The 26,759-nt window shown below is 39.7% G+C and overlaps 1 protein-coding gene across 1 annotated transcript in view; it reads left to right on the forward strand.

The window, feature by feature from the left end:
• Sorcs3 (sortilin-related VPS10 domain containing receptor 3) overlaps nt 1-26,759 on the forward strand; it is a 634,818-nt gene that overhangs the window by 534,981 nt on the left and 73,078 nt on the right. Inside the window, exons 12-14 of the mRNA NM_001106367.3 lie at nt 3,328-3,404; nt 6,564-6,655; nt 15,961-16,068. Of these exons, the coding sequence (NP_001099837.2) occupies nt 3,328-3,404; nt 6,564-6,655; nt 15,961-16,068 (277 nt within the window). The remainder of the gene's footprint in view (nt 1-3,327; nt 3,405-6,563; nt 6,656-15,960; nt 16,069-26,759) is intronic.

Below are 26,759 nucleotides of genomic sequence, written 5' to 3' on the forward strand. Positions count from 1 at the left end.
GAGAGCCAGGCATTATTCAGCCCAACCACTCTGAACTTTTTGTGTTTTAGTGAGGATACTAGAGCTAGCATAGCTAAATTTAGGATTAAATGAAGGAATGAATTTCAAATGCTTTCAAATGTTCGGGATGTATTGGCTATTCTGCATAAGATACTTAACACCACCTTGTATTCTTGATGTCAAAGCTGTTTTTGCATGAGAAGAAGGTAGTTTGTTTTTCTCCTTCAGTGGGACCCATAATTATATGCTTGCGTTATACATGCAATGAAATTCACAAGTCCTGTCATCCTGTTCTCTAAGCTTAGCTCCAACACTTACTAGAATGGTGAGTTTGGCATAGTTCTTAACTTTTGAGCTTCATATTCTCATTTGTAAGACAGAAATCATTTCGCTTCTCATGAATAGAGAGAAGACCATGTCCATAAAAATGGACAAAGTACTCAGAGTAGGTGACATGTTATTGACCACATACACTTGAAAATTAGTCTAATGTTATGTCTTTAATGAGTTACCAGACACTAGGCATTAAACATTTTTTGAATATTTAGTCATATGTAAGAATATATCTATATCTATATCTATCTATCTATCTATCTATCTATATATATATATATATATGACATAGACGAGAGCTATAACATAGACAAGATCTTGAGCTAACCAGCTGGTTTCAGCTTCTACAAGCCCAACTTCCATTGCTCTGCTAGTTTTCACTGCTGCTGTGCAAGGGAGTGGGGAGTGTTCTTTAAATACCTACCTGACATTCATGCATCTATTCCCTCTCTCTGCCTGAAGAGCTCAGGGCTCTATCTCCCACTCTCCCTATTTACTCTCTCTGCTCACTTTGTCTTGAGAACTGGTTTCCAGGAAGCTTCGGATAAATGAGTGCACCTCTTGTTGAGGACCTTTCCGGAGAGTCTAGTGGCTACTCTTAGCAAAAGTATATCCCTATATCCTGAGCACTGGCTCCTACTATGGGGAAGAACTTGCAGCTCCATAGCTCACAGATGTGTACAGTCTGAAAAGCGTGTTCCTTGCCTTGATTGTACAGCAATGGGGGTAGGTGAGACAATGGAAGCTTTCTTCAATTCACACATTCTGAGACAGAGGCAAATGGGAGGAAACATCATGGCCAAGCCCATTCTCCTTCTTAACGCAGAAACATAGTTGATTCTGTAACCATCAAACACCATCCACTAGCCACCAACTATTCTACCTCCATGTCTAATCCATCCCTACACTGCTACCTATAAACTTTGAATACCCACACCTCGTGTTGCCCCACGTCTCCATGCGGTTGGTTATGCATGGTTTTATTTTGTTTTTTGACTGAGCCCTTGGCGTCCTTGTCTGTGTAGGTCCTTTTGCCAACGTCTGGGGAAGCATTTCTAACCCAGAGTGCTCCAGAGTTCCTTGTGTTTATTTCACAATTGTCAAAGGAGCAGAGAATGGTTGTAATGATAGGAAACAGATGAAAGAAAGTTTGATAAAGCTGCCTCAAATGTCATTAGAATCTTGTTTGTTTACAAACTAAGTTGTTGGTAAGAAAAATCCCTGTTTTCCCATGTCATGCCTCTTTCCTCCTTCCTAGATGCCTTTCCAGCACCTGTAGCCATGGTGCCTTCCAGTAATCTCAGCAACCACTCTGCCTAACTAACCCTCCTTCCACTCGGCTAGTGAAGTCCCTTAGTCATGTCTTCCTTCTCCACCCAAGCTCTTGCTCTTAGAATTGCCTATGGGGGTACTTAAATACCTAACATAGCCAAGCATAAAATCATACTGGGATCTACTCTGTTATTCAATCCAGAACCTAGTTTCTGTTCACTATAATTAGCTATGCATTTCTTAGGATGCTCTTCAGATGATAGAAGATACTTCTGAAAGCAGACTTTATGAAGTGCGCTTCTTACCATCACAAAACTGCCAAATCCACGTGGAGAGACTGTTAAAGAGAGACTGAAAATATAAAAACTGAAGTCTAATGAGATGAAGAAGAGGTAGAATACATTGAGGGGCCATGATAAGAATGGCAGATACATAGCTCTCTCTTTCTCCCCCTCCATCTCTCCCTCCCTCCCTCCTTCCCTTCCTCCTGGTCTTCTCTGTTCACATTATTAAACTATCTAATGGATTACTGTGCTCTATTCTCTTGACAGCACATATGGCTACCACATTCTTTTTACCCCAGAACTCCCAGTAGCAATCATGGAACCATTACCTTCCCCATTTCTTTTCTTTATACATCTTGGCTATTCTTCCTTATACCTGTGCCCAAAGAGATGAATTTCCAGATGGATTTCTATCTATGCAATGGCTCTCAGAGCTTCTCCTCTCTCCTTTTACACCTACTTCCTGAGCCCTAAGCACTGGGGTTATTTTTGGAAGCCAGAGTGTCAAAACAAGTTGGCTAGCTGCGTGCTCCTTGATGCTGATGGGAGCTTGACAAGCTCTATAGCCTGGGTTTAATTTCTCATTTTGAAGTATTAAATGTCAGGAGCTCAATTAACATTTTCATTATTGCATTTTTATTGTGCTCTTATTTAGGTTACAGATGTGTGGGAGATAACATTCCCTTCCTACTATGTTTAATGAAAAAAAATACTAACCAATATGATAAACTCTTACATATTTAGGGTATTTTTTAATCTTAAAATGGGAAAGGATATTTGTCCTGGTGACAGGCCTTATAAGGTCATGTCTAGTGGGGCCTGGAATTCCTTCTCATGCAAATGAGGCATCCCCAACATCCTGGCCCAGGCCAGTGATGTACACTCACTATAGTGGCCCCTACTCACCCTTTAAAGGTGTAAATAGCCTTTGTTCCCTCCAATGAACTGAAGCAGCTCTCTGAAGCTATTACTGCAGTGAATGTTATTCATCAGGGCACTCCCACCAACCAAAGTCCTCGTACCCCACTATCCCAGCTAAGCTTCCATTCCTCTAGTCCAGTCCAATGGGCAGTGAGCCTGGCTACCCCAAAGGCAGAAGCAAGACACAGCACTTCACCAGCTTCAGTGTACATCACTCAGGAGAAGTTTGAAACAGTCGAGGTAGTCAGGGTAAATAATTCTCCCTTTCTTCAATATCTAGTCCCGGAGTCCTACCATGTAAAGATGAATTTGTGTCACAATGTTCACTTACTTTTCTCATAATGTTTTTTTTCCTGCTGGGTTTTTATTTTTAGGTGATCTCTAGAAAGTATTCTGTTCAAGAATTAGCTGTAAGCATCCTTTGGGGTATCTTTACTCTGATGCTCTTCCTCTAACCCTGAACAAACTCAAAACATAAACTTCCTGAAAATTTCAAATGATCTTTTTTATCTTTCAGGCAATATTGGCTCAGAACTCTCTTATACGGATATCGGTGTGTTCATCTCCTCTGATGGGGGCAACACATGGAGACAGGTGAGTGGAAGATTAGGAAAGTCTGCCAGCATCTCCCTTCCTGCAGATACTGAAACTCCTTATGACTTTGTAGTTGAAAAAAAAATCTTTGACTAGCTAACAAGTTTAATGGATCTGACTGGCAGTTTAGAGGGGTCGTGGTGAGTGGGAGGAATCCTGAGCCTGGAAAGGAAAAACCTTGACTTGTGCTCGATGGTTATATAGTCCCTTCAGCATCTCTGGATGCTAAATGTTGTTCTGGTTCCTGGGGATACACTTATGAAGCTGTCTCTGTCATTGGTGTGCCAAGGAATCTTGGCAAGCAGTTCTCATCAACTTCCTCAATTGGCTTCTTTATCTTTAAAGTGAAAGGATTAGAATGTTGAAACCAGAAAAGCCATGGAAGTCAGTGATAATTTAAGAGTTATATAGGCTCAGTCATCAGTAACTATAAGACAGCTTAATACACATATATCTACAAGAAAAATCAGTTCAGTGTTACAAACAATAGACCTTGGAGTGATGATAGCGGTGCCCTACACAGCCACTGTGTATTTGATATATGCTGAGTGCGAACTGAATTTTTTACTTAAGTTTAATGTAGGTGACTACTATATTAGTCAACACAGACATATTTAATGTCAGCAAGCTGCCAGGCAAAATCCTTAAGATTTGACATTCCTTCCTTTAAGGGGTTCAAAATTAAATGGAGGAAATAATTTCACGTAAAACTAAATATAGTTCAAGGTGATTTATTATTTTAGTAGTCTTACTATAACGGGAAGAAGAATGAAGAGTTAGTTCTATTGGGGAAACTGGGAAATACTTAGAGGCGATACCTTACTACGTCATAAAAATAAAAATTCTGCCTGAGGAAGAGAAAGGAAAGGCACTGGGTATCTCGATGCAGAGGAATTCACTATTAGGGGTCTTGCTGGTCATGTGCCAATTGGATGGTCAAATTAAAGCTTGGTCTCACCACTGCCAGCATCATTGTCACCTTCGCTGCCAATGCAGCCATTACCACCAGCATAAATCCATTGCCAGGCACTTAACAGCTGCAACAGCTATTTTAAGTACTATACAATATGCAATGACGAATATGTCAGATCCTGCTCCAAACGCTGTAATCAAGTGTCTAGGGAACAGCATGTGAACAGGCGCCAACCTTCTGAATGTGAGATAACCTATTGCAAAGGCCAAAAGAGGTCAGGAGCTGAAAAGCAAACTTATCCAATATAAAGAACCATCATTGCTTAAGAACCTAAGGAAATACCTTACCTGGCCAATTGCCATAGTCGGATTCCTTCCCTGTGCTATTACCATCTTCGCTTGCTTCTCCCCTTTCTCAAACTATCAGACTTATACTTTTCACATCAGTGCCTGGCAAAGAAAGACCTAGCAGTGGCTAGGATAACATTATTAAGAAGAAAGTGTGAGGACCACTTTCTTCTCCTCCTTGGCTTCAGTCCTGCATCTCTATCACATTACTGATCACAGAGCCATCCTCTGACTAGCACTGTAGATGATGCCTTTCTGTCTCATATGTGAATTGCAGCCTTAGGTCCATTGCCTATTAAGACTGGCCATTAGTAAGGCATTATTTTTTAACTGAAAGAGTAAATTTGAAGAAGGAATAGAAAGAATTCCGGGACTGAAAAGCTTACTTGTTTGCAGTGTTCATATGTGCAGAAGATCATGTTATTCCTACCCCTTTCTTCTTCTTCTTCTTCTTCTTCTTCTTCTTCTTCTTCTTCTTCTTCTTCTTCTTCTTCTTCTTCTTCTTCTTCTTCTTCTTCCTCTTCCTCTTCCTCTTCCTCTTCCTCTTCCTCTTCCTCTTCTTCTTCTTCTTCTTCTTCTTCTTCTTCTTCTTCTTCTCCTCCTCCTTCTTCTCCTTCTCCTCCTCCTCCTTCTCTTCCTCCCCTTCCTCTTCCTCCCCTTCCTCTTCCTCCTCCTCCCCCTCCTCCTCCGCCCTCTTCCTCCCCCTCCTCTTCCTTCTCCTCCTCTTCCTCCTCCTCCCTCACCTCTCCCCTCTTCCTCCTCCTCCTTTTTTAATGATTTATTTATGTATGTGAGTACACTATCAGACATATGAGAAGATGGCATTGGATCCCATTACAGATGGTTGAGAGCCACCATGTGGTTGCTGGGAATTGAACTCAGGACTACTGAAAGAGCAGTAAGTGCTCCTAACCACTGAACCATCTCTCCAGCCCCCATCTGCCTACTTCTGCTTAAACTCTTCTAGTCCTCTTCTCCCAATTCACCATCTGCATCTAGTTATCACATGAGCCAGCACCGGAATTCCCAATGTCTGCTTTCTTCTATGAATTCTGAAACTAGTGTTCTTTGTTAAATAAATACTGTTCCTGCTTCAAGATAGAATCATACAAGGCATAATCCTTGGTATATGTAGAGTTAGATCTGAGCACATCTTCTTTGAGACTCTGGTATTTTGCTGGTGCTTAATAACTATCTATAAAAAATAGAGATATGAAACATTGAATCAGTGGAGTAGTGAATTGATAGTTTAATAAGATATAGATGAATAGCTCAGATACTGACTTGACTTAAGACCCTGGAAGAACCATATTTTAAGGAATATTTTTAAAAGTGGTTCATGGGGGGTTGGGGATTTAGCTCAGTGGTAGAGCGCTTGCCTAGGAAGTGCAAGGCCCTGGGTTCGGTCCCCAGCTCCGAAAAAAAAGAACCAAAAAAAAAAAAGTGGTTCATGGGCAGCAAAGTTGGGTCTTCTTCCAACTTGTAGAAGAATCTAGGAAGGCATAATTGTTCAATTTTTTGAGGGTTTGGAGACATTTTCTTTTGAGTCCTAGGGAAATAAACATTAAAACGGCATAGAGACAGAGGAACACAGATCAGAGAAGTAACTTACAAAGATGCTTAGGGAAATTTCTTTGAAATCATAATCTTTTGGGAGGGCCACAAAACACACACCTCTACCAGTACCTAGTAGAGCATGCACCATATCACCTCACCTTCTTATGATAAATTGGTTCACATTGGATTTTTAATCTATCAAATGCAGATAATATAATACTTGCCAGACTATCAATATGATGACTGGAAGGCTCAGAATCTAAGTGGAACAATGCATTCGAAAAACTGCAAACTGTTAAGCACTGCAAATGTCAACCATTGCTATGATTGCTGTTGTTCCAGATCTTTGATGAAGAATACAATGTGTGGTTCCTAGACTGGGGTGGTGCTCTGGTGGCCATGAAACACACACCTCTGCCAGTCAGGCATTTGTGGTAAGAACAGTCCCCTACCCTACTAATGAGCAGCTCTTCGATGTAGAAGGTTGGCACAAGCTATTCTGAATGGCTTACATTCTCTTCCATTTTCTCAGCAGCCCACTGGTTTTTTTCTTTACTCCTCTTTTTTAATATCCTTATATCATCTACCTCATAGGTAGTAATAGTGTACCAGATAATTCAGATAGGGGCATGTGATGAATGAGGTCAGGTAATACAAATGGGTGGTCAGTTAAGGCAGAAAGGAAGGATCAACAAGCCCACATAGTCTTGATTTAGAATAAAAAATATGAGAGATGGAAGTTGCTCTGAAGGGCTATTTGGGTTTATGTAACAGATCCTGAGTTTAGTTTAAAAAGAGTTTAGTTTATGATTCTATAGCTGTCCTGCCATAAATGACACTCAGGTGTCATGTATATGCATCTAAAGATGAAGAGAGTTAAGTGGACTGATACTCTAGATTTGTAGCTGTAAGGAATTTGGGAGTGAGCCATTTTGTAGGCTTACTACTGTAAGAAAGTCTGGACAATGAGGGCAAACCAGGAACTCCAGTAAGAAAAGCCTTGGTGAAACCAGTCTTTAGAGTAGATAAAAGAGATATAGCCGAGAATGTAGAAACCCATGAGAAAATATCTTCATGGATGCTAAGGAGATAGGTGATAATAGAATCAAAATCTTTAATAGATCAAATAAGATATGGAGCAAAAAGTAGTAAGGGACTAAGTGGCTTGGAAAGCCAGTATTAGAGTAAGTTTAAAGCAGAAGTAGAGTTGGAAGATTTTGTAGCAGTTATGAATGTATGTACGTAAATGAATGAATGAATGAATCGATGGATGAATGAATGATAGTGTAATGGGGCTCAGAAAACCTATTCTAATTCATTAATGAGGACAAAGAGTGAACCAAGAATATATGTTGAGAGGACCTACTGATGATTCAGGATTTTGACAAAGGGTGGATGAATGTCTTGTGTGCGACTATCTTGAAGAGGTAAGTTCATATTCGGCTAAATGGTTATTTGCAGGTGAGGCTAGTTAAAGCATAAATGGTGGCATTCACCATGGACAGCTTCAACTGGGGCTTTGGTTATCAATAAGGTCAAAAGTTTTAGACTAAGAATTTAGGAGAAAACATCTGGTTGTATTTGAAGCAGGGTTGATCTTAAGCCACCTCAATAAGACTTTGTTTCGTTTGTGTTTTGAACCATAAGGAATTGTCACGTTTAGGTTGAAAGATGCTAAAAGGTTGTCAAAATCCTATAGCTTCATTAGCACAAGGTAGAATAGTTACATCCACTACCATATTATTTTACAAGAAGCTTGTATAAATAATCTTTAGAGATATGTGGAGTTTCTTTCAAGAAAATTGCTATACTAGCCTAAGGGTAAGCCTGTGAAAATTCCCAATATAATTATCATCCATTTGCTGCTTAATAATAGTCTGGGTTTGTTGAAGGAATGTTACATTCCAGACACTGTTCTAAGCTGCTCCAATGAATTATTCAGTTCAGCCCTACATGTGTGAGTGTTTTTTAAATTGCCGATATAATGATTTAAAAACACAAGTACATTAAATACCTTTTTCAAAGTGTTGGTGCACAGGTGTTAATTGAAGGGACCACTGGAGCTCCTGCATGTTAACTGTTGATGTTTTAGGCATGATAAGGAATACAATGGCTGGGACATGGTTCCAGCCTGCTGAGAGATTAGAGTTGATATATGAATTTTAGATTACCCCAAAGTGATGTCTGTTATAAGAGGCTGACTGTGTAATACTAGACAGGGGCCGTCCTGTAGAAGGCCACATGAAACTGATGTTTGGAGGAAGGCTACTAGGAGTTAAGAGCAGTGAGAGGCAAAGGAGAGAAGTGAAAATTGTCTTGAGGGTACCATTCAGGGAAAGTATGGAGTGCTCAGAAAAAGATGGGAATTGCAAAAGGCAGCAGGATTGAGAAAACACTAAATGTCACTTCAAACTGTTAAGGGTGGTCATCCCTGCAAGTTTCAAGGCTCATTGCTACCTGTGGAGGATAGAGTGGACCTTGCACTGACAAAGAAGAGAGTAAGTCCTGAGGCTCATTTATTTTTAACCATGTGAGACATTGTTTCCTGGCTTAATCTTTACGTTTTAGGAACCATGTTAATAACGGCAGATGACTTCTTATATGAAAACATAGCTTAGGTAATTCTTTCCCTTTAGGTCTTAGAAAAAGAATGTAGAAGCTGATAGGGCTTGGCTATCCCTCTCTTCTCTTTCTCCTGGATTATGGGATCAGGGCTGTATGTTTCTCCTTGCTTTTGAGAACTTCCTACGGAGAATTCTCCTTAGACTGAGAGAAAGAAGAGTTTGTTGGTGTTTCATTTTGATGAAGGAAAAGAAAGTTAGCATATAAAGTAGGCAAGGAGATCATGGTACCAAGAGGTTAAAGAGAATTTCACCTCTCATAAAACTCGTTTAGTTGTTATTTCTTTGAAGCCTGCTCTTTTTTTAAAAAGGAAACAGAAAGGGTGTGGATCTGAAGGGAGAGGAGTGGAAAGAAACTGAGATGTAGAGGGAGGAGAAACTCTAATTAGGATATACTGTATGAGAAAGTATCTATTCTCAATAGAAAAGAATTAGAAAAACCAACCAACCAACCAACCAACCAAACAAACAAACAAATAAAAACCCTTAGCCTTCCTTGCATCTAACCATTCAATTTGAGCTGTAGAAGTTTCCTTCCAAAGATTCACTTTCAAAGGAAGAACTTGTCTTGGAGATATTGGAGGAAAATGGCCTAAGTTATAAAAATTATTAAGAATTCATGTAGGGATCTATAGTCAGGAGCAACCACATCACTCAAAATTATCAATGAAAATTTGAGATTGTCCTGTTAAATGTAGTATTAATGGTATCATTATTCATTGAATGGAGAAAATTAAATGTACTCATCATAAATCAATGGTAGAAGTTTACTGTGGTGGCTATGCTGATAACACCAATTGTATCATTATCTAGTACACAAGTGAATCAACCATTGCATACATTGTATAAATATCATGTGTCAGATTTTTCATTTTTAAAGTAAAATATATGAAAAATGTGTGGAGATTATAAAATAACTATATTCATATTGAATTTCTCTTACAAAATGATACCGTTTGTTTACCTACCCTCACGTAAAAAATTTTAATGTTATTTTTAAACCAGGCTTTTAAGATCATTGTCTGCTTTTAAAAGAAGTTGATAGTGATGTTCCCTGAACATAGACAGGGATGAGGATTTCTATTTACTTACCAATCCACCAATTCAGTTCTCAGGAAAAAAGAAATCATTTGCACTTTCAAGTGTCTAAGTGCCAGCTATTGAATGTGTGTGAGAAGGAGCTACAACAAATAAGAATTTATTCAGAAATTGTCCTTTGTGAGTTTTGTTGTTGTTGTTGGGTTTTTTGTTTGTTTTTTGAGTGATTGATTTCTGTTTGTTTTCTTTTTTAACACTTTAGGAGTGTTTTGTAAGGGCTTAACCGTGCCATTATCTTCAGTGTTTTCTTGTAAATATGACTGGCTAATTTTTGCTTCTTTCAAGCTTTTGAAACTCAAATACAGTTCCTTACTAATAGCTTCTAATTAGGTTGCAAACTCAAGGATTTTATTTTTTTAAAATACGTTTTAAGATGAAGAAAGATTAAGTAGTCAGTTCATTGTGATGCTCTCTTATGGACCTCAGATTGACATTATTTTGCATACGGATGTGTATGTATATTCACAAGATAAAAGGATTAGCTTACCTAGCTTCTCCCAATGCTATAGAGATGCTTAGAGCTAAATCGTAGCTACATTGTTTTACAGAGAAAATAGGAATCATAAAAAAAAAGTGGGGTAAACTTTGCCTAAGCTAACAAGGCATGGCATTTCTGCAAATTGAAATGATATGTAGCTATATAGGCATGAAGACATAACAGTGTACAGGTCGACCCGTCCATGTGTGACCATGGAACTTTGGATGCCCAGACATTAGAGCCTCAGTACTGTTTCAGGTAAACCCTCCATCCTGTTTTACCTCTGTGTCTTGGAAATGTTAGAGGGAAATGAGCCATAGAGTCCTACTGAATGCAGTTTTCCAGTGAAAACTCACCATGGACAGGGTGTCTAACTGGCAGGTGGGTTGAGGTAGGCTGAGGTGGATTGAGGTGGCCTGAGGTGTGATACGCTGCTGAGACCTGACAGGCCCTTCCAGTTTGCATTTAATGCCATGTTCTTGGAGACAGAAAGGGAAGCATCACCTGGCCTCTGGTGTTGCTTCATTCACCCATCTATGGTTTTGAGCACCAGGGCTTTGTTCTGTTCAGAGACACATTTCTGTGAAAACGCAAACGTTCTGCCCAGTGCATGTCTCTGAGAGAGAACACTGCATGGGTTGCTCTGAAGAACTTTCAGGTGGCCAGCACAATATACCTCCTGCATGTGCACTAAGACGAAAGGAAGCAATCTGCCTTACGAGGGGAAAGAAAGCTGATTCTCGGTGACCATTGGCCTCTACCGTTGTCATGGACCTCTAGGAAGGACTTTTGTCATTTTTTTTTTCAGAAATTCTCTTCTTCCCCCATGTTAATCCTATGTAGTGAAAGATACACAGATTATTAAAGGGTCCTAGCTGGACTGGATAGTCTAACATAATGTCTAGTATGGTAGATCATCCTCTGACACCTTAAGGGAAACAACATTCCAAGATAATAAAACAGTGCTGCCCACGTAGTAAATCCTCAAGCAGAGAGTTCTCATCTTCTCCCGTGGCTTTAGTTGTTTTTGGGGGGAAAGTTCAATGCTGAGCAGAATGAACTGACTTAGGATTTTTTGCCCAATGCTCTAGGTATACAGACTTTTAGACTGCATAATTGGAAGGACAACTAGATATTTGTTTTTCTAGCCATTCTGTTTTCATGAATATATAAATATGCAAGTCAAGACAGTATTACCAGCTTGTCCATTTGTCCTTCGTTGACTGCTCATTGTATACCTCTAGCACTACTAGAGAGGCTGGGGTACAGGGTTGAGCAGAGCAACAAGAATGAGGGTTTACATTCTGTATGTGAATACTAGACTATCCTTTATAGAACATGACAGGAATGGAAAATTATGTTTCCTTATTCTCTCTTTAAAAACTGATGGGTTCATGTATTCTCTCTAAATTCTAACTAAATTCTACATTCTCTCTAAATTCATTCATGGACATCATATTGCTTTTATTGTGAGTAACCAGCACATTCTTTTAAGTATGTGAAAAACTTTTTACTAAAAAAGTAAGTTGGAATGAAATGGTAATTAATTCAGCTTCGGTCTGTTTTTTTTTTCTTTCTTTCTTTCTTTTCGTAACCGTGCTGTCTAAAATTCATATTATCTGTTTCTAAGCTAGTTTGTCTTCCACCTTAAATCACACTGTTTGTCAGGTCTTTTATAAAAGAAAATAAACTCTGATTGAAATTGAAAAATATAAATTTTTATATTCTATTCTATCACTGTATTTTCCCCGCGTTTATGCCTATGCACCATGCGTGTGCCCGGTGCTCAAGGAGGCAAGAAGGGGGCAGAAGATCACTTGCAATGGAGTCCCAGCTGGTGCTGAGCCTCCTTTGGGGTGCTGGGAATCAGACCAGTATATTATGGAAGAGCAGCCAGTGTTCTTAAGTAAAGAGCCATCTCTCCAGTCCACACATATTCCACTTTTAAGTTGATCCTATCTTATAAATCACAACCCTGATCAGAAAGCCAGAGCCATCTATCCAAAGGACTCTCTGACAATGTCAATGCCAAAACATGAAAGGCTATAAAACATCTACACAGGGACCAGAACTGAAAATGGAAAACCAAATCTTGTGTCTCCTCTACTCTCTGCATTCCTCCTTTCATTGCTGAAATACCACAAGCAATAGCTTTCATCATTTATTAATTATGTTTATTCAGACTGTATATATTTTATCATCAAACCCTATTGACTTCTTTCTCTTGCTGTGTCTGTTCTCTGTAGTAACCTTTATCTAGACCCATGTCTTACTTGGCCTTTTGTAATTACCTATGTCTAACTTTGCCATTCATCTACTTGCAACCACTTTGAGTCCAGACACTCTATTCACCATAGAGAAGTAAAATTTGTCTTTTAATGTTTGGACCGCATCATACCTCTCCTTTTATCTGGAGACAAAACCCTCTATGATGGCGTTCACCCTCAATTACAGATTCTGCTTCTTTCCACTCTGCATTACCACTGACCGTCTTTGTGCTCAGAAAGTAGGTCCACTCCACAATAGATGTTTGCTCTGTGATATACTTCCCCTACACACTTCTGTATCTTTTTTCTTACTGTTATTAGATCTCCATTTATGCTACCTCTTTTGGGTAGGAATTGTAGTCACCAGCAGACCACGTTACATCATTATGACTCATTGCTAACTTGTCTTTGCATCAGTTTATTGGCTTTTTTTTTTGTCTCTTCAAATCAACTACAAATTGCATTGTTGATGTGCATCAACTGCTTTCCTTCACTCTCCTCTCTGGAAATACCGCTCTAGTTTTACGACTGAGGGCACAGTTAGCTGAGGCACACTGTGAGCACGAGTCATTTGATCAGATGAGCTTCTATCATTTGCTATCTGTTTTCCTGTATTGCCATTATGTGGAGGTCACTCAGAAATTTTCTCTCTCCTTGAATATTGGCAATCTTACTGATTTCAATTTCACATATAGACTTAATGTGGGATTCCCAATTGCTCTGTCATGGACATTAATGAGCTATCGATGTGGGGAGGAAAATAAGAATCCCTTGGGAATAACATTCAATGCGGTTATCTCTGACTATTTGCAGAGTCCCAGCCATCACTAATGATAGGCAATCCAGGCCCAAAGTTCTTCTAGAAAGGACATTAAGTTTTTATTGTGTTTCCTAGAGTTTCTTTCAGGAGTTTTATTCCTTTTTAACTGCCTCAGCTTAAAAAATCCAAGTGCTAGAAATCACTTTTCTCAGGATGCATCCACATGACACAATTGTAGGCTTCTAAATATCCCCTGGATCATTAACGAAGGTCAGTGGAGTCCTTCCTCACTCTGCCTCTAGAGACTGTGCATTTGTTCCCCTTAGTTTATGTCTTCCTTGGACTCTTCTTGCACAGGCTGCCTGCCCTTCCTGGACTAGTCTTTAGGTATCTGCTGCCACCGTTCTTCCCTCTAGCCCATGACTCAGATCCTTCCATGGAGATTATGCCATACAGCAGAGCTTCAGCTTAGTTTCTCTTTCTGTTTGCACTTGGCTTTGTCTTCATGCTGAAAAGTACAATGTGACCTCATCTTCTGCCTTATGGTGTCATCCTCTCTTTGTATAAAGTAAAAATAGCTTCCCCTTTCCCCTGTTGGTGAACATATAAGAAGAGGGCACCTCTCATCTTGAGATACATGTGGCCTTCACTGAAGTCAGCTAGTAGTGTTGCTAATCTCTATCAGAGAGGAAATTTTCAATGAAGCAAGGGAGGAGGCCTTGAACTCATGTCATTATTCTATGGAAACAGTAAGCAATCTGCTTAGAGTCACATCAACAAACAGGCTTGAAAAGAGAGGTTTCTATTTTCAAGAACGTATGATGTTTTTCCTTAACCCCTGGAACTACCAAACACAGCAAAGTAGATAGTGGCCACATGAAACCCTACAACTACCTTTATTATTATAGCAAATTCTGGAATAGAGTAGCAAGTAAGTTAGAATCATGCTCTTTCCACAGAAGTTCAGGTCCTCTCATCTTGCTGAACACTGCCTTAGCTTTCAACTCATATTTTTAAATGGCTGAATTAATTGAGACCTTAAAATTCAAGGTGATAAATGCCAAAAGTTAGGAATTCATGGATACTTTCTTTCATGGCTGTGGATCAAGGTATGCCATAAACCTAAATACTGTTTTCAGATTGGCTACCTTCGATGAGTTAAGATGTTATCTTCAGTACCATTTTGTATACTTTGAAAGAATGATAAGATAGGAACCCAGAGAGGGAGTAACAGGAGAATCAAGAAATTCAAAAGGGAATAGAAAAGGGAATGGAGTGGCTTGCTGTTAAAAGGAAAGATGATTCCTACAACCAGTATATGGAAGTCAATGAATTCATACTGGAAAAATTTAGTGGATGGACTAAAAGAGGACCTTTCACATTCCTTTTCTTTTCATGCATTATCATTTAACATTTCCTTAGTCCAGATAAGATTTTTGGGGCTATGATGATGAATGGAACAGTCCTTGACCTAAAAAAGTTCACAGTTTAGTAAGAGTCAGACACGTTTTCTGAAATGATGTATAATATAAAGTACGAAGCATCTCACAAAGATGCATACTTGAAGTGTAAGGGGTCATTCAAAGAATAAAATAAGTACATTCTCTAACCCCCAAGAGCTTAAAATCCTCAATATATGGAAAGTCCCATATATATTTCAAAAATCTTAAATTGTGTACCTAGGGAAGATTTAGGAACTTGACATGCCAAAAATGACCCTAGAGGATTAAGAAGCCAAGAACATACCTTTGGGCTATATAGTCTGCTTAAATCGAGAAATAGAGAGGTACTTGATCTTGTCAAGAAAGAGAAGGAAGCAGGCATGGAATTGCTGCAGTCCCTTCTACTAGAAGCATCCTCTAAAGAAGTGCAGAGTCTGCATCCAGAAAGGACCAGACCTGTATGTAACTCTTGCACAGAAGCGGGAACAGGGCATCTCTGAGTAGTCCAGACGCACACTAGCCATTCCTACAAATCCTTTAAAGTGATATTGAAAAGGTAGAGTAGTCCCAACATGCCTTCTGAACAAATAGGAAATTGCTTTTTTTTTCCAAGTTTGATCTGAAAGACACATGCACATCTTTTCTGTAAGGCAAACCCACACTACTCAATTTATTTCTGTCAGAAACTCAAAAGGCTGAGTTGATTGTGCTATAAATTGAACCTCCAGTTTCATTCTTCGTATTTGAAATGTGACACCCAATCCATAGAGCCATCCTGAGTGTGTACATGTGTGCGCGTGTGTGTGTTTGTGTGTGTGTGTGTGTGTGTGTGTGTGTTTTCTCAATTCTAACATGCTAAAATATTTCTGCAGGTCTGATGCCATTTCTGCTCATTCTGGGAAGAGAAATTTTGATCAAATCTTATGATATAGGGAGATGTTGATGATTAAGTATTGATTATCCAAATTGCCAGATAACAAGATAAAGAGGAAACTTTAATATCTAAAATATGGTTGTCAAACATTGTGACTTTATTTTCAGCTGTGTCTTTCATGTATTTGTTTCTGCCTCAGGGTGAGTTTTGATGAGGGCCATTCCTGGGACAAGTATGGTTTCACATTGCTGCCTCTTTTCGTGGATGGTGCGTTGGTGGAGGCAGGAATAGAGACCCACATCATGACGTGAGTACTTCCTTACTGTGACTGAGAATAGACTGGAGACCTCAGTTTCCCTTCATTTATATACTCAACACTTTACTGGGGAGTACAAGAAGAAAACATTTCTTCTCAAGGCCAGAGTTTCCTCATCTATGAAATGAAATTGTTTAAATTTTTACCCATCAATCCACAGAGCTACTGACAGAATCACGGGGTCTCATATCCTAATTGACTAATGGTATTTTTAACAATTTTAACACAGGGATATATCCCCCTTACCTCAAGCATAAGAAAGTTAAGTTTCTGGTGGGTTTGAGAGATTTAGCATTCACTCATGAGTATCTGTTCAGTGTTCAATTTGGACCCAGCCTGACACTCTGGTCAGAAGTGAAAGAGTAGATGCCATCTCCAGAACAGAACTGCTACATGTCAACCAAGATAGGAGGGAGAACACATTCGTGACAAATATCTTTAAGCTGGACTTGTGTTACAATACAACTTTCCTGGGGACATTTATTATGCAATGTAGATAAAGACTTCCTCTAGAGTTTGTTCAGGGAAAAAAACCAACGAAACCCAACAAACAAACAAACAAACAAAGAAAACAAAAAAAAAACCAAAAACAAAAAAAAAACATTGATGGTGCCTACTATGTGCCAGATAATATCCAGATAGCCAGTTCATAGAGAAATCCCTACTTCCTGTTATCCCCACTTGAATAAATAAAGTGGACAGATGACTCAGCTTTGGAACCCAGAATACTTTTTTTTTAAGGGTCTCCTTTTTATTTTTTTTATTATTAACTTGAGTATTTCTTATATACATTTCGAGTGTTATTCCCTTTCCCAGTTTCCGGGCAAACATCCCCCTCCCCCCTCCCCTTTCTTATCGGTGTTCCCCTCCCCACCCTCCCCCATTGTCCCCCTCCCCCCAACAGTCTAGTTCACTGGGGGGAACCCAGAATACTATGTCAAAGATTCACATTTTTTCAAATCATGAAGTGAATAAAATAATAGTAATACTTCTATTCTTAACTCAAAACTCTTGTTTGAAAATTTTAGGACATGAGATGACTTTCTTAAATCATTCCTTGTCCTTTTCTTCCTTAGTAGGCTCTCTGTCGTTGTAGGACTTTCTCTAGTGTGGCACAATACAAAGCTTTGGTTCTCATTTTAAGTTCTATGGGGCATAAACATCTGCACTCAAGAGGATGTATGATGTTATGTAAGCCAGATGTCATTACTTTTACAATTGCAGTCTGACATGACCCTAGAATCTCACTCAATATTACCAAATTCAAGTATTCTGTATTTTCTTTAATTTTTCTTTTGTTGAGAGACTTGCCTATTTTGGTTCACTTTAGCTTGTAGCCTGATACATTCTGTATGCTCTATTGTGAGATGTATTTTAACTTCTTATGTACTTCTCTTGGGCATGACTTTGAACAATACCATGTGCCCAGTAATCTCTCCATTGCCCGGTATTCTCTAAATTGTTTAAGGCAACCATTTAAATGTTGTGTGCATCTAATCTTAAATGGTAGTAATTCCCCCCTTCATGTGGAGTTGAGCTTGTTACATGGTCATGAGGGGAGATAGGTAGAACTCAGTGCCAAACCATTTACAAAGGGATCAAAGAGTGTTCTGTTGTCCTTCCCTTCTATGAGTTTGCAGAGGAGCTCAGCAGAGCTTCTGTATCTCTTCTTTCTTGCTTCAAATAGGCAGCATGGGTATTTCATATAAGAGATTTGGAGTGAAAAACCATAGTTATTTCATAAAATTAAGGTGGTTTTAGAAGCATTCATCAAAACAAACTATATAATTGTAGGGTTTTGCTTTAAATTTTTTCAATTTTATTATTTTGAATATCACATGTTTTGATCATATTTATCCCTTGTTCCTGTCTAATTTTTCCAAGATCTTCCTCCATACATCCCTCCCATCTTCATGTCCTCTACTAATTCTCTTAATTTTCTAAAACATAATTTGAGTCCAGTTGGGGCAACTTCTATGTCTATAGGTATAAGGCTGTTCCACTGATGAAGCGGTAACCTACCAGGAGCCATATCACTGAAGAAAATGGACTCTCCCCCACTAGCAGCTTGTCTACTGTCTTGTAGTTCCTCATTTTGGAGCAGGGCTTTGTCTTAGTTTGGGTTTTATTGCTGTAAACAGACACTATGACCACAACAACTCTTAAAAAGAAAAATATTTAATTGGGGCTGGGTTATACAGATCAGAGGTTTAGTTCTTTTTCATCATGGCAAGAAGCATGGTGGTATACAGACAGACATGGTGCTAGAGAGGTAGGTGAGAATTCTACATCTTGGTCTTCAGGCAGCAAAAGGAGACTGTGCATCACACTGAGTAGAGCTTGCACATAGGAGGCCTCAAAGCCCACCCCCACAGTGGCATACTTCCTTCAGTAAGGCCATACCTACTCCACAATGCCATTCTTAAAGGGTCAAGCATTGAAACATATTAGTCTACAGGGGCCATTCCTATTCAAACTACCACAGGCTATGAGTTCCTCCTGTATTCATGATGCAATGTCAACTGGGTTGCTCTTACATTGGTGCTGTGTAGGCTGTCATGGCTGTTTAGAGTTCATGGGTACAGTAGCCCTGCCTATTTAGAAGATGCTAATTCTCACTAGTCATCCAAGTCCTCTAGCTCATACAGTATTTCTACTCCCATCTTCAATGATGTTCCCTGAGAATTGGGTGTATTTGTGTGATATAGAATTTGGGAATGAGCATTCCTCGGTCCCTTATTCTCTTTACTTTGACCAGTTATGTTCACTCTATTAACCTCTTTATTTCAAATCAGAAGAATAATCCTTGTGTATAAAGATAAATATTTAGAAGGAAGTTGAATATTATATCAACTTAGCAAATGCATAGTAGTTCTCTGAGGTTTACTCTCCTGTCAAAAGTTCTTCATTAGGTTTAAAGAAGTAGGCATGAGTTTACTTCTATTTTGTAGTCCTTAAATTTAAGCAGAGAGCTGTTGGTTGCAGCTAAGACATCAGTGCCACTATTGAACAAAGAAACATATCTTGATAGGCCATTAATTACTGTAATGTGGAAGGCTCATATCTTGGTAAGACTTTTCTCCTTTGGAAGCCTACATTACAGTTTCTGACATTTTGAATCCATACCATCAGTAAAGAGGCTATTAGATCAGTGCCAGCTTGATTTCTCCAAAATCTATAGCTGAAATAAAGGAAATAAATGCACAGAAGAGTAAAAATATGCTGAGTGAGGTAACCTATACCCAGAAAGCAAGCAATTACATGTGGGTTTAGCTTTGAAGTTTTATATTTGTGTGTGCAACTTTGAGTACCAAGAGAAGTTAGAAAACTAGAAAGAGATCATTAGAGGAGTGGAGGAGGGGGAGAACTGAAGGAGGAGGGTGATAGTGGTCCACTAGTATGAAATGAAAAAGGGGGATAATTTAAGGAGTAAATTTAAGTGGACGAGAGATGGGTGTGTAAGCTATTGTTCTGTAAGCTTTCTAAAAGCTAATATATTTAAATCTGCATTTTAGATAAAGATGATGCTCCTTTTAGAAGCCATAGTTTATTAAAAAAAAAGAAAAGAAAAAAAAAGAAAACAGAGTGCCAAGGATGGGCTCTTATTCTGAAGGTGGTGAATGGGGAAGGGCTTCCCAGATGCTCCAAAAGCAATAGTCTGTGGCTCTTGTTTTCCACCAGAACTTGAGGAAAAGAACATACTGCTGTTTTTATTTTTTTATTACATATGAATTTCTCCTGTGTGAGAATAATGTAGAATTTGTGCATGTTCAGAGCAGAGGAGGAATCCTGGAAAGGTTACCAGGAAGCTCTTTGTATCTCAATTTCAAATTTGCAAAGAGTTTATACCTAGTTGGTTTCCTAAAGCTGACTAGTGTTTTCATTTCATGAAATGAAATAGAATGCTAAAATTATACATTCCGTTGGAATTCTGAAAATAAGAAGTAGATTTGGAACAAGGATTCTTCCTCTTCCTGTTGAACCTTACTAGAGAAACAGTGAAAGAGGACATTTGAGATCTGTGAGCTGTTATCACAGTGGAGTCACCTATGGAGAAAAGGGCTATAGTGTGGCACGATTGACTTTTCATCTTGATTTGGAGACTTTACATGTTTAATAGCTCATTCCTTTAAAAGCACTTCAGGGCTCTAGTATATATCAGATCCTGTTGGATCTTAGAAGATAAAAAGTGAATTGAATGCTTTGTCTTTAAGGAGATCACAGGGCAAATGCTGAGAGTAAATGTAGGTATACTAGTCATCAGGAGACCCTGGCTTTTCAGCCAGGAGCTGAGCATAAGGACATGTGGAGTTGAACACATGCACACACACACACACACACACACACACACACACACACATACACACACAGAGAGACAGACAGACACACACACAGATACACACACAGATATACACAGATATACATACAGACACACAAACATACACACAAGGCACACACACAGAGAGACACATACAGATACACACAGATACACACAGACACACACACAAGGCACACACACACAAGGCACACACACAGACATACATAGACACACACAGACATACACAGACATACACATAGACACACAGACACACACATGTATGCACACTCACACACATATACACAGGTACATAGGCACAAATGCACATGTATGCAAATGTACATGCATGCACATGCACAAGCATGCACATGCACATGCATGTATAGAGGTGCAGAGGTTACATTCTGTTCCTGTGAGGGGAGATGTTTCTATGTCACATCTCTTGAGTGTTAATAGTTTATATCAGGTTTGTACTAACATAGACTTCAACCATGTTTTCTTATTGGGTGGATGGATTATTGAATGAATGAGTAAGCAAATAATCCTATGAATCACAAGAATCAGAAATGTATTGTAATCTATATGACTGGCCTCACCTATTGCCCTGGGAGGATTTTTCTTTGTTTCTTTTCATTTTTGTTTTTTTTTTTTAATTAATTGTACAACTCTAGGAATTCTGTCTTTCAAAGATTAGGGTCTAGCCATTGCTTGAGTTGGGTTGGGATTGAACTAGGTCTATCTATGCTCTGAGCAGTGATGTGTATGAAAACAGTGAAGCATCAGCAGAATACCATGAAGGCTCAATGGGACAGCTGGTGAATAAGAACTTTATGGGGAATGGCTTCTGATTCTCCTCCGTGAGATCTGTCCAGTTGCGCACTGTGATCTGCTGGGCAGTACGCCCAGGAGAGACAGGAAAGCCTGCAGCTTGGAGGACTGCAGCTTGCTTGCCTTTATTGCTCACTTTTCTATTGTCATTTCAAATGTTATTATTCCAGTGTCTCCCTCGTAACCCTGACAGTGGCCATCTATTCTAGCCTAATCCACAATGAAATGTGACCATTCTTATTACTTAAGGCTGAGAATACACTGGGTGATTGACATGCCTGAGTGCCTACTCAGGCAGAGGCTCTTGGGGTGACAAGGTGCCCGTAGATGCTAGAGCACTTGGCCCGTTATGCTTTGCTACTTCTAAGAAAGGTTGTTTGCCCTCCAAAATAGCACTTTAAGGGGGCTCTTTTTCTCTTTGCTCAGATGAAGAATCGGATGGAAAAGCTTCTTTCCCACCTCCTCAATACTGCATTTGATTTTCTTTACTAATATGAAAATTTGGAGCCAAATGCCTATGATTTAGCTGAACTTTTACAGAGATGGTAGAGGATGATGAAGCCTCCCAGGGAAAAAAGGACATCTAAGGCAAGAATAGTAGAATTTCCCTTTAAAGACGCTTTTGCTTATAGGAGCAGGCAGAAGAAGCATCTGAGGAGTTTTTAGCCTAATCCACAGGAATCCACCAAAGTTTTAGAGTTCGTTTGCATACATCATTCACCTTCTCAGGGTCAGATGTCACCATAAGGTGTTTCCTCAAATGTGATCCCATCAGACCTTCCCAGCCCCTCTGCCATATAGACAGGATTATCATCCAGATGAGGATGCCAAACCTCGGAGAAATGTCTAAAACAGACAACCTAAGAGCCAAGACTATGAGCTCAAATGGATGAAGGGACTAGAAATCTCTAAGGTTTGTCCAATACGGAAGCACTATTGTTTTTAGGAAAGTGTCAGGATTCTAATGATTTAGTAAGCATTGATGAGTGGCCCTCTGTGCTCACCTCTTCCTAAGCCAAAGAAGACCAATCCCGGAACTTTTGCCACAGTATGTATAAAAAGGGTATGATAAAAGCCTGAAAGAGTTCGGGGTTAATTAAAAGGTAAGATGTGAGGCATATCCTGCTTGCCATTGGATGTCATCAAACAGGCAGTGAAAGACAGAGGAGTAGTTACAAAGGGTTCCATGGCTGTGCAGAGATATCGTTGCTGGTGGGTTACAAAGTCTGAGCAAACAGTCAGGGTAGGAATGTGCCTGGCCTGTCAAACAGAGGCTGCGAAGTAGAAGTAGGGGAGGCTACAAATGCCTTCCGCAAATTGGCTAGACTCTACTGTCTTGCTGACTTCCTTTGCAAATCCCCCTCTAATTGGCATAAATCTCTGATCCATTGTTCTACTAGCAGAACTAATAGCCGAAAGTGAAGGGGAGAGATAACATTTTGCCTAGAAAATTATGCAAACCCCAAAGCTGCAGAGGTTTGAATAGAAGCAAAGACCTCCTTTCCACTTAGGAGCCAGCAGCCACATGCTCAGCGGGAAACATACACTTAAGTATATATAGCCCGAGTAGGATGCAGAGGCCCAACTCTAAGCTGTAAATGCATTGTTAGCGCCTAGTAACTGCATCCGATAAAGTCTCTGGAAATGAACCAGAGCTGTTCCCATTGATCTGTTTTTCAATTTTCTGTTGTTTGCTGGAAGAGCATGACTGTACTTTGCCCAAAGTAAGTCATTCGAGTGATCGGCAAATCCGGAGAAACTCCTCAGTCACAGCTTTTCACACTGTGGCTTGATTCCCAGTCTTCAGTTTATCACCAGGCTTCTTGCCATTCAAAGATAGAACTTCCATTTGGAGCAAGGGACACAAGTGCTGAGTGCTGGGATGAGGGGCTTCTGCATCACACTGGGATTGTGCTGCGCTGAGGGGCTGCCTGAAGAGAAAACAATGATTCTAACCAACAGATTTCCATGTGGGCCTCAAAGGGTTATGTGTAAGGGCTGATGCTGAATATTAAAACTCCACCTCAGGGATGGTACTTGCCGCCGAATGTGAGGTCCCTTTGAGGTTCAGTTTCTTCACCATTGTAAGACCCCAGAGATGGTTGAGTCGACAGAGTACTTACATTGCAAGAATAAAGACCTGAGTTTGATTTCCAGAACCCACATAAATAGCCAGGTAGTGTATTGTGTACATGTGATCCCAGTATAAGAGAAGCTGATAAAGGGGTATCTTCGGGGCTCACTGACTAAATACTACTTGAGTATTTAAAAGTAAGGGGGAGATCCTGACTTAAAATACAAACAGAAAAGCAGAAAAGTTAGGTTGAGCCTGAGGAATGAAACCCCCAGCTTTGGCACACACACACACACACACACACACACACACACACACACACACACACACACACACACTGAAACCCACATACATTCACATACAAGTTCACATGTAGGTGGCTTTAATCTCCAACACTAATCCTACAGTAATGGCCACCTACTGGAAACATTTTGGCCAACTAGAGTAGAAATCAAAAATCACTTCTCCAGACAGAGAATTCAGACTTTTCTGACTCTAGTGTTTCTATTGCAACTGTTCAGCTGCCCCAGGTCATTTTATGATGACAGCCACAGAGACCAATGGGAAGTAGTAGGTATCAATCAAAACTCATGGGGAAAAAAATCTCATTTCAAACAGCTTTCATGTGCTATAAAATAAATTTTTTTCACATGTTTTCAATCCTCTTAACATTTAAAACCTTGCAGGCTAATTAAAGCAGAGGGATCCCTCAGGTTGTGATTTGACCCTGAGCAAGTATGGCCTGGGATCTTTGTCTGGATGCCTTAAAACCAGCATCTCAGCTTTTGACAGAGCTGTGGTGGTGTGAGGCTTCTCCAAGAGGTCTGTATGGCCAGTGGGGTTGTTGAGAGATGACTAAATCATAAGGACTCTTTCTTCATCAGACTACTAAATCCATTCGTAGATTTGTAATTTGACGTCTCATTAGATGGTGGCAGGATGTAAGAAGAGGGGCGTAGTAGGATGTAGAGGGACTGGAGTGTACGCCCTAGCTTATGCACTCTACCTCTAGCCTCTTACTTGTTATCCTTGCTCTCCAATGGATGACTTTAGTCTACACCCTTCTGCCATGTTGCACTTTTTACCTCAAGACAATTGAGTCTTCTGTAGATTGACAGTTCTGCAACCATACCGTCATCACTCAGTTGGCTTGTCAGTGTGAAAAGATCTAATCAACCAGACACTGTTTCTGCATTTAAATCATTCCTTCCAATGTGTCTCCTTGCACCCTATTAAAAACATACTTTTCAGAAAACACTGAGAATCTGCTTCATTTCTTCTTTTTAATCTGATAAAGTATAAATTATACACCAAAGTTGCACATATTTAATGTATATACATTACGATATAGAACATATTCATAACCTACAAAAATGTTCTGTGGCTTTTGAGGAAAGAACACAAGATGAGATCTATGCTCTTAGCATAATTTGAAGTACACAAAACCATTTGCTACCTCTAGGTACTCGGTGTGGATGTTGTATTACAAGGACTTCTAGAACACAGTCATTCTGTCTCATGAAACTTGATATTTATACCCATTGGACAATTCTCCAGTCTCTTCCTCCAAATTCTTGGCGCTGGCCATTTTCTGTCTCTTATGAGCTTGACTGTTTTTGACACCTGTCCTGAATGGCATTGTGAGGAACCCATTCTCCGTGATGGAATTTTCACTTAGCACAATGTCCTTTGGGTTCTTAAAGAGTTGTCATAAAAGCACATTTGTCATTAAAATTGAGATCTTCTATTTTCTTCCTTTGCCTCTACCTGCTGGTTTGTGAGATAGTTTTATGTTTTAGACCAGAGTATCCCGACCTGAGGGCTACCATAGAGACAAAGTTGACTTTGAACTTCAGCTTTAGCTTCTCAAATTCGGGGTTTATAAGCAACGGCCTCCATGCTTCTTTGAATGCCTTGCACCTAAAAGCCTTTGCAGCATTAAGGCTACACAAGGGTAGTATAAATGTATGCTAGAATCTCATGGCAAATACCTCAGCTGGAGCCTGCCCTTGGCTATTTCATGTCTCTCTCCGGCAGAATCATTTCACCACAGAGTTCTCTGAAGCTATTTTCCTGGCTTGTGTAGGATTTGGAATTTAGATTTCATATCTATAACTTCATAACTACTTTATATATATATATATATATATATATATATATATATATATATATGTTCTTTTTACAAACAGAAAAGCCTAGGGATTCAAACCTAAGGTCCTGCCCACTGAGCACTTGAAATTCATGAGGCTTACTTTGTTGTCACTAGGGATTCCGAGCTGAACATTTACTGCCAATCTCAGATTCATTTCTACTTGCTGCTTCCCGTAGCCAAGAAAGAGTAAGTGTTGGTGTGTTTTATACGTAACTGTATCCATTTGCTTCTGGTTCTGTCCTTTGGCAAACATGCCTCCAGTTAAATTAATGGAAGACAATTTGTGATCTATACACAAACTTAAAGGTGGCATTGCTGTGTCACTGTCACCAAACATGCACTGTTAATACATATTGATTATGGGACAGTGAGTTTTACCCAGCATTTTCATATTTATCGCCTTTGCAGTTAGAGTGAGAGGCCTTTTTCAGTCAGAGAGATGCAGGTTTGCAACAATCTTAACATCCTCCCCCACAGCCATGAGCAGGATCGCACATCAGAGTGATGCAGTTAGACTGGACTGGAGACTGCTTAAGAGCTGGCATTGGGTTTCTACACATTTTGATTCTACTATTGTTTTATTTGGTTCAGAGTTTGACACGAAAGGTGAGCTATAATGACCCTTTAACTCCTGTTTTGTAATTTGGCTTTTTAAAAACATTTCTTAATTACAAATTTTTGAATTTAATTTATCTTTTTGAGAATATCATATGAGCGTACAATATCTAAATCATTGCTGCCCCTGTATCTCCTAAAGTACCCCCTCCTTCCTCTTCAAGTTCATGACATTTTCTTTAGCTTTATTACTTTGCTGTGTCAGTTCCAATATTTTAGCTTTCTTTCTCAATTGGCCCTTCCCTCCACCGCTTCCTGTGTCTCTTTTCAAGGTTTTTAATTCCCCTCTCTTTCCACCATCTCAGTCTCAGCAGCCAACACAGACATCGCTTCCAGGGTTTGTACTGTTGATCCCCTGCCTGTTCCTATTAAGATCTAGTTCATGTCTCACTCTTGCTCAATACAATTTCCCTCGTAGCCACTGACCTCCTTTACCACTAATCCCATCTACACCCTAATGGGAAAACAATCAGGCATCCTGGATGCACAGGAGCAGCCACGCATGCTGCCTGCACATTTGGAAACCCACAGCTGCTGCCCACTGATGACTGGCCTTCCCAGAACACGGCTCGTCCTTGATTTGAAATCCATCCCCATCTATTTCCTTCACAGAAATAGGGGAGGCAGGATTCTCCAGGCAAGATGCAAGAATACACATGAGGAACGAGGACCTTCTGGGAGAATTGAACTCTCAG

The sequence above is a fragment of the Rattus norvegicus genome, chromosome 1 (genome assembly GCF_036323735.1).
Source record: "Rattus norvegicus strain BN/NHsdMcwi chromosome 1, GRCr8, whole genome shotgun sequence".
In the NCBI taxonomy this organism is placed as follows: domain Eukaryota; kingdom Metazoa; phylum Chordata; class Mammalia; order Rodentia; family Muridae; genus Rattus; species Rattus norvegicus.